Raw genomic sequence first — 7,337 nt, 5'->3', positions numbered from 1 at the left:
GGATTTCTGACTAAAACCAGAAAGATAGAGAACATGACCCCACTGGCTTCCTGTAGCTCAGAGAATAGACTATTAAATACTGTTAGTTTATAAATCATTTAACCAAAATATATTAAAGATCTGCAGTTGCCATAGCAACCTTCCAGACCTCTCCAGTCTTCTGGTTCTGTCTCCTGCATCCACAGAACCAGAACCAAAGATGGAGAAGCAGCATTCAGCTTCTATGCTCCACAAATCTGGAACAAACTTCCAGAAAACAAATCAGCTGAAACACTGAGTTATTTTAAGTCTAGAATAAAACCCATCCGGTTACATAATAAATGAAACATTGACTAACATATTAATATGTATGATTTTGGTGATGGCCTTATCAAAATGTAACGTTTGTTCTATTGTTGACTGTGTGGTGTTTTCTTTATAAGTTTGTGATTTTCTGTTTTTATCATGTAAAGCATCTTGGACCGACTTGTTGCTGAAATGTGCTGCACAAATAAACTTGATTGATTTATTAAAATATGGAAGTTGTAAGTTCAGTGGCTATGAATACTCTTGACTCTTTTATCCAAACAGAATTAAAAAAGAACTTGTCATATAGAGGCCCTGACATGTTCATTGATAGAAATGTGCTTCTGAGAGATGAACTAAGAATGTTGAGAGAGAGAAACTGGATTTAGCAAATAATCCATGATGTTTTGTTGCTTGTATAATTTTGAAAAATGTTTTGCAAATGTTAAAAAATTTGAGAATGGAATGAAATCGACTGAGAAAAATTGCAATAATAAACAGTTGATTCGGCTCACTCTGCTAACTGCCTGGTTGAAACTCCCGCAGACTGCAGCTTTAACAGACAAACATCCCTCAATCTCTACTTTTGTTTACTGAGGCTGTTTGTCACATCACTGCAGAGACACACAGGGTGTGGGCATTCCTGTAGAGATTAGAATAGATTTTAAAGACCTGAGTTTCGGTGACTCAGTGAGTTTGAAATGAGAACTATTTTGTTGATGTTTCAACATTAAATTTTATCACTATATATTTATCACCTCTTCCTCCACCTCCTCCTCCTCCAAACAAAACCTGATATTCCTCCTTCTTCTTCCTGATTCCAAACACATGAAGCTGGGTGGATCCAACATCTACTGAATGAGGAAGCTGATTGGCTGCTGCCTCTCTGCACTGACAGGTGAGTCATAGATCAGAGCTCTAACTGGTTTCTGTGTTCAGGAAGTGAAACTCACACAGTCACTGTGACTGAGAGCAGAAATGGAGCAGAATCAGCTGGACAGTGAAATTTTCTCCTGTTCCATCTGTCTGGATCTACTGAAGGATCCGGTGACTACTTCCTGTGGACACAGCTACTGTATGAAGTGTATTAAAGCCCAGTGGGATGTAGAGGATCAGAAGGGAATCCACAGCTGCCCACAGTGCAGGGAGACATTCACACCGAGGCCTGTGCTAAGGAAGAACACCATGTTAGCAGCTTTAGTGGAGCAGATGAAGAAGACTGGAATCCAAGCTGCTGCTGCTGACCACTGCTATGCTGGACCTGAAGATGTGGCCTGTGATTTCTGCACTGGAAGAAAACTGAAAGCCATCAAGTCCTGTCTGATCTGTCTGGCCTCTTACTGTGAGAAACACCTTCAGTCTCATTATGATTCAGCTACATTTAAGAAACACAAGCTGGTGGAGCCGAACAAGAACCTCCAGGAGAACATGTGCTCTAAGCATGATGAGGTGATGAAGATGTTCTGCCGCACTGATCAGAAGTGCGTCTGTCTCATCTGTTTAGAGGTGGAACATAAAGGTCATGACACAGTCACAGCTGCAACAGAAAGGACTGAGAGGCAGAGAGAGCTGGAGGAGAGACGAGGAAACATCCAGCAGAGAATCCAGGACAGAGAGAACGATGTGAAGCTGCTTCAACAGGAGGTGGAGGCCATCAATCACTCTGCTGTTAAAACAGTGGAGGACAGTGAGAAGATCTTCACCCAGCTGATCCGTCTCCTCCAGAAAAGAAGCTCTGAGGTGAAGCAGCAGATCAGATCCCAGCAGGAAACTCAAGTGAGTCGAGTCAAAGATGTTCAGGAGAAGCTGGAGCAGGAGATCACTGAGCTGAAGAGGAGAGACGCTGAGCTGGAGCAGCTCTCACACACACAGGATCACAACCAGTTTCTCCTCAAATACCCCTCACTGCCAGAACTCAGCGATTCTACACACTCATCCAGCATCAACATCCGTCCTCTGAGACACTTTGAGGACGTGACAGCAGCTGTGTCAGAGCTCAGAGAGAAACTACAGGACATCCTGAGAGACAAATGGACAAACATCTCACTGATGGTCACTGAGGTGGATGTTCTACTGTCAGGACCAGAACCAAAGAGCAGAGCTGGATTCTTAAAGTATTCATGTCAAATCACACTGGATCCAAATACAGTGAATGGAAGGCTGGGACTATCAGAGGGGAACAGGAAAGTGACATGGATGAATCAACCTCAGTCTTATTCTAGTCATCCAGACAGATTCACTAATTGGCCTCAGGTTCTGACCAGAGAGAGTCTGACTGGACGATGTTACTGGGAGATGCAGTGGAGCGGGACACAAGTTCATATATCAGTTACATACAAGAATATCAGCAGAGCAGGAGGTGGGCATGAATGTAGATTAGGATATAATGACAAATCTTGGGCTTTAGTGTGTCTACAAAACAGTTTTAGTTTTCATCACAACATCTGGACCTCGATCTCAGGTCCAGGTTCCTCCAGAGTAGGAGTGTTCCTGGATCACACAGCAGGTCTTCTGTCCTTCTACAGAGTCTCTGAAACCATGACTCTCCTCCACAGAGTCCAGACCACATTCACTCAGCCACTGCTGGTTGGAGTTTCAGTTGGTATTGGAACCTCTGCAGAGTTTTGTAAACTAAAATAGATTTCCTCTTTTCTCTCTGATTGTCGATCAGGTTCTTGGTTCTGATGTTTCTGTTCTGCTGTTCTGTTCTTCTTCATATTTCTATTGTAAATGTAGTTCTCTGTGTTCCTGGAGCCATGAAGGAAATCACTGCTGATGTTTTTATTTTTATGACAGAACAATACTTCTCCACATTGGCCAACATATTAATATGTATGATTTTGGTGATGGCCTTATCAAAATGTAACGTTTGTTCTATTGTTGACTGTGTGGTGTTTTCTTTATAAGTTTGTGATTTTCTGTTTTTATCATGTAAAGCATCTTGGACCGACTTGTTGCTGAAATGTGCTGCACAAATAAACTTGATTGATTTATTAAAATATGGAAGTTGTAAGTTCAGTGGCTATGAATACTCTTGACTCTTTTATCCAAACAGAATTAAAAAAGAACTTGTCATATAGAGGCCCTGACATGTTCATTGATAGAAATGTGCTTCTGAGAGATGAACTAAGAATGTTGAGAGAGAGAAACTGGATTTAGCAAATAATCCATGATGTTTTGTTGCTTGTATAATTTTGAAAAATGTTTTGCAAATGTTAAAAAATTTGAGAATGGAATGAAATCGACTGAGAAAAATTGCAATAATAAACAGTTGATTCGGCTCACTCTGCTAACTGCCTGGTTGAAACTCCCGCAGACTGCAGCTTTAACAGACAAACATCCCTCAATCTCTACTTTTGTTTACTGAGGCTGTTTGTCACATCACTGCAGAGACACACAGGGTGTGGGCATTCCTGTAGAGATTAGAATAGATTTTAAAGACCTGGATTTCAGTGACTCAGTGAGTTTGAAATGAAAACTATTTTGTTGATGTTCCAACATTAAATTTTATCACTATAAGAGTCTTCCTCTTCCTCCTCCTCCTGGAATCAAAACCTGATATTCCTCCTTCTTCTTTCTGCTTACAAACACATGAAGCTGGGTGGAGAAAACATCTGCTGAAGGTGGAAGCTGATTGGCTGCTGCCTCTCTACACTGACAGGTGAGTCATAGATCAGAGCTCTAACTGGTTTCTGTGTTCAGGAAGTGAAACTCACACAGTCACTGTGACTGAGAGCAGAAATGGAGCAGAATCAGCTGGACAGTGAAACTTTGTCCTGTTCCATCTGTCTGGATCTACTGAAGGATCCGGTGACTACTTCCTGTGGACACAGCTACTGTATGAAGTGTATTAAAGCCCAGTGGGATGTAGAGGATCAGAAGGGAATCCACAGCTGCCCTCAGTGCAGGGAGACATTCACACCGAGGCCTGTGCTAAAGAAGAACACCATGTTAGCAGCTTTAGTGGAGCAGATGAAGAAGACTGGAATCCAAGCTGCTGCTGCTGACCACTGCTATGCTGGACCTGAAGATGTGGCCTGTGATGTCTGCACTGGAAGAAAACTGAAAGCCATCAAGTCCTGTCTGGTCTGTCTGGTTTCCTACTGTAAGAATCACCTCCAACCTCATCTTGATGTTCCTGCAATGAAGAAACACAAGCTGGTGGAGCCGAACAAGAACCTCCAGGAGAACATGTGCTCTAAGCATGATGAGGTGATGAAGATGTTCTGCCGCACTGATCAGAAGTGTGTCTGTCTCATCTGTTTAATGGAGGAACATAAAGGTCATGACTCAGTGTCAGCTGCAACAGAAAGAACTGAGAGGCAGAGAGAGCTGGAGGAGAGACGAGGAAACATCCAGCAGAGAATCCAGGACAGAGAGAACGATGTGAAGCTGCTTCAACAGGAGGTGGAGGCCATCAATCACTCTGCTGTTAAAACAGTGGAGGACAGTGAGAAGATCTTCACCCAGCTGATCCGTCTCCTCCAGAAAAGAAGCTCTGAGGTGAAGCAGCAGATCAGATCCCAGCAGGAAACTCAAGTGAGTCGAGTCAAAGATGTTCAGGAGAAGCTGGAGCAGGAGATCACTGAGCTGAAGAGGAAAGACGCTGAGCTGGAGCAGCTCTCACACACACAGGATCACAACCAGTTTCTCCTCAAATACCCCTCACTGCCAGAACTCAGCGATTCTACACACTCATCCAGCATCAACATCCGTCCTCTGAGACACTTTGAGGACGTGACAGCAGCTGTGTCAGAGCTCAGAGAGAAACTACAGGACATCCTGAGAGACAAACGGACAAACAACTCACTGATGGTCACTGAGGTGGATGTTCTACTGTCAGGACCAGAACCAAAGAGCAGAGCTGGGTTCTTAAAGTATTCATGTCAAATCACACTGGATCCAAATACAGCAAACACATGGCTGAGACTATCAGAGGGGAACAGGAAGGTGACATGGATGAATCAACATCAGTCTTATTCTAGTCATCCAGACAGATTCACTGGTTGGCCTCAGGTTCTGACCAGAGAGAATCTGACTGGACGATGTTACTGGGAGGTGGAGTGGAGCGGGACACAAGTTCATATATCAGTTACATACAAGAATATCAGCAGAGCAGGAAGAGTGAATGAATGTGGATTAGGATTTAATGACAAATCTTGGGCTTTAGTGTGTCTACAAAACAGCTTTAATTTTCTTCACAACAACAATTGGACCTCCATCTCAGGTCCAGGTTCCTCCAGAGTAGGAGTGTTCCTGGATCACACAGCAGGTCTTCTGTCCTTCTACAGAGTCTCTGAAACCATGACTCTCCTCCACAGAGTCCAGACCACATTCACTCAGCCACTGCTGGCTGGAATTTTGGTTGATAACCCTGGAGCCTCTGCAGAGTTTTGTAAACTAAAATAGATGTAATCTTTTCTCTCTAATTGTTGATCAGGTTCTTGGTTCTGATGTCTGTGTTCTGCTGTTCTGTTCTTCTTGGTTTTTCTATTGTAAATGTAGTTCTCTGTGTTCCTGGAGCCATGAAGGAAATCACTGCTGATGTTTTTATTTTTATATGACAGAAAAATATTTCTCCATATGAAAATCGAAAATTCTCTGGGCTTTAATATTTTATCTTTAATTTTTGTATTAATATATTTTATTAATATATTTTCTGGTAGGAAGAACCAGAACTGTAGCTTCTGGTTCTTTCGTGTAGTTTTTTTTTTCAAATCAGTTATTAAAGTGAACTGAACTTGTTTCTGTTTTTCTTTATTTTGATCCAAAGAAGATACTTAAACTTTGAACTGATGCTGATTTCTTCTCAATTCTTCAGATTTAGATCAGAATAAATGTTTGATGTTTTGACTCTTTGGATTCATAAAAAAAAACAGCTTAATTACTGAGAAATGTAGAAAGATTTTTTTCTTGATTTTTACAACAAATTGTTAGTTTTGTCATCTAAATTTCAGAAACATTTCCTTCAGAGTGTCTCAAACATCTAAAAATGTATATATATAATACAGCAATCAAAATTTTTAGAATTTGTGGAATACTACCTAAATGTTTGTCATGGTAGGAGAGAGATACAGTTTTGACTGGGCTAATATTTTGAAAGGTTCACAGTTTGTTTGTTTTTTTACTACAATGTACCTCTATATTCATTAGATTAATGCAGTATATTAATTATCAAGAAAGTGCAAAAATAACGTCACCCTGGTTGTTTGCTTGTTTTTCTTGAAGAACTCTAAATATAACTTCAATTATTCCCTCCTTCTTCAACCCTAAAACAAGACAGATATGAAACTCACCAGAGAACGTTTGATATTTTGAGGAAAATGTTCTCACACATAACTCTGTATGTCTTTAAAACAGCAGGATATGTACCTTTTCTCTTTTCAACCTAACTTTTGTCTTACTGATTTAAACCTCACACCAATAACTCAGAGGACATGCTGTTGTGTGGAAAATATGACAACATTGTAATCCTTTCAGAAAGCAGGGCATGCATTTTGTGTTCTCGTTAGGCCTGTCGCGATAAACGGTAAATCAATTAATCGTACGATAAATTAAAACTATCAACCTCATTTTAATTATCGGCATTATTGTCTCTTCCGGCCTTTTTCTCTTTCTGTTGATGACACCAATGAAAAAAGGCTCAACTCCGGTGCTCTCCACTGACCCTCCCTTCCTCATTTCCTCAGTGTAAAGCTCAGCGCACAGGACACGATCTTAGAGCTGTCGGCCGATTGTCGGCCCATTTTCAAAACCTGACAGACCGCACATTAGCCGACAGAAATCCTAGGTTTAACGGTTCGATCGGGTTCGGTCCTGCCGTGTGGCGTCCAACAATGGGCACAAAATAATGGCTACAAGTTCAGTGAACTAATTTTAAAACCAGGCATTAATCAATGCTTTACTGCAATCTACCTGCAAAGCATGTGGCTAGTGTCAGCGTAAAGTCCGAATGAAAATCATTATAACCTGTTTACGTCACGTTAACGAAGAACAGCTGAAAAGTTACCGGGTTTATCAACTGCGGTAGCAATTTCACTCCAACTCCTCCC

General features: G+C 41.4%; 2 protein-coding genes across 2 annotated transcripts; both read left to right on the top strand.

Annotated features, from left to right (window-relative positions):
* Nucleotides 1-1,198: 1,198 nt before the first annotated feature.
* LOC114137144 (tripartite motif-containing protein 16-like) lies at nucleotides 1,199-3,362 on the top strand. Its single transcript, XM_028005716.1, has one exon. It carries the CDS (start codon nucleotides 1,264-1,266, stop codon nucleotides 2,923-2,925), a length of 1,662 nt encoding a protein of 553 aa, XP_027861517.1. The 5' UTR covers nucleotides 1,199-1,263; the 3' UTR covers nucleotides 2,926-3,362.
* A 601-nt stretch (nucleotides 3,363-3,963) lies between these two features.
* Nucleotides 3,964-6,029, top strand: LOC114137143 (tripartite motif-containing protein 16-like). The gene has a single exon (XM_028005715.1). The coding sequence runs from the start codon at nucleotides 4,027-4,029 to the stop codon at nucleotides 5,692-5,694; it is 1,668 nt and encodes a 555-aa protein (XP_027861516.1). The 5' UTR covers nucleotides 3,964-4,026; the 3' UTR covers nucleotides 5,695-6,029.
* Nucleotides 6,030-7,337: the final 1,308 nt, after the last annotated feature.

This window comes from Xiphophorus couchianus, chromosome 21 (genome assembly GCF_001444195.1).
Source record: "Xiphophorus couchianus chromosome 21, X_couchianus-1.0, whole genome shotgun sequence".
Classification (NCBI taxonomy): Eukaryota; Metazoa; Chordata; class Actinopteri; order Cyprinodontiformes; family Poeciliidae; genus Xiphophorus; species Xiphophorus couchianus.
Note: the sequence above shows the minus strand (reverse complement) of the source record. Positions and strands in the feature narration are given on the sequence as shown.

What these genes read in the sequence shown, in the direction of transcription:
- LOC114137144 (XM_028005716.1), top strand. Translation starts at nt 1,264, where the DNA reads ATGGAGCAGAATCAGCTGGACAGTGAAATTTTCTCCTGTTCCATCTGT.
- LOC114137143 (XM_028005715.1), top strand. Translation starts at nt 4,027, where the DNA reads ATGGAGCAGAATCAGCTGGACAGTGAAACTTTGTCCTGTTCCATCTGT.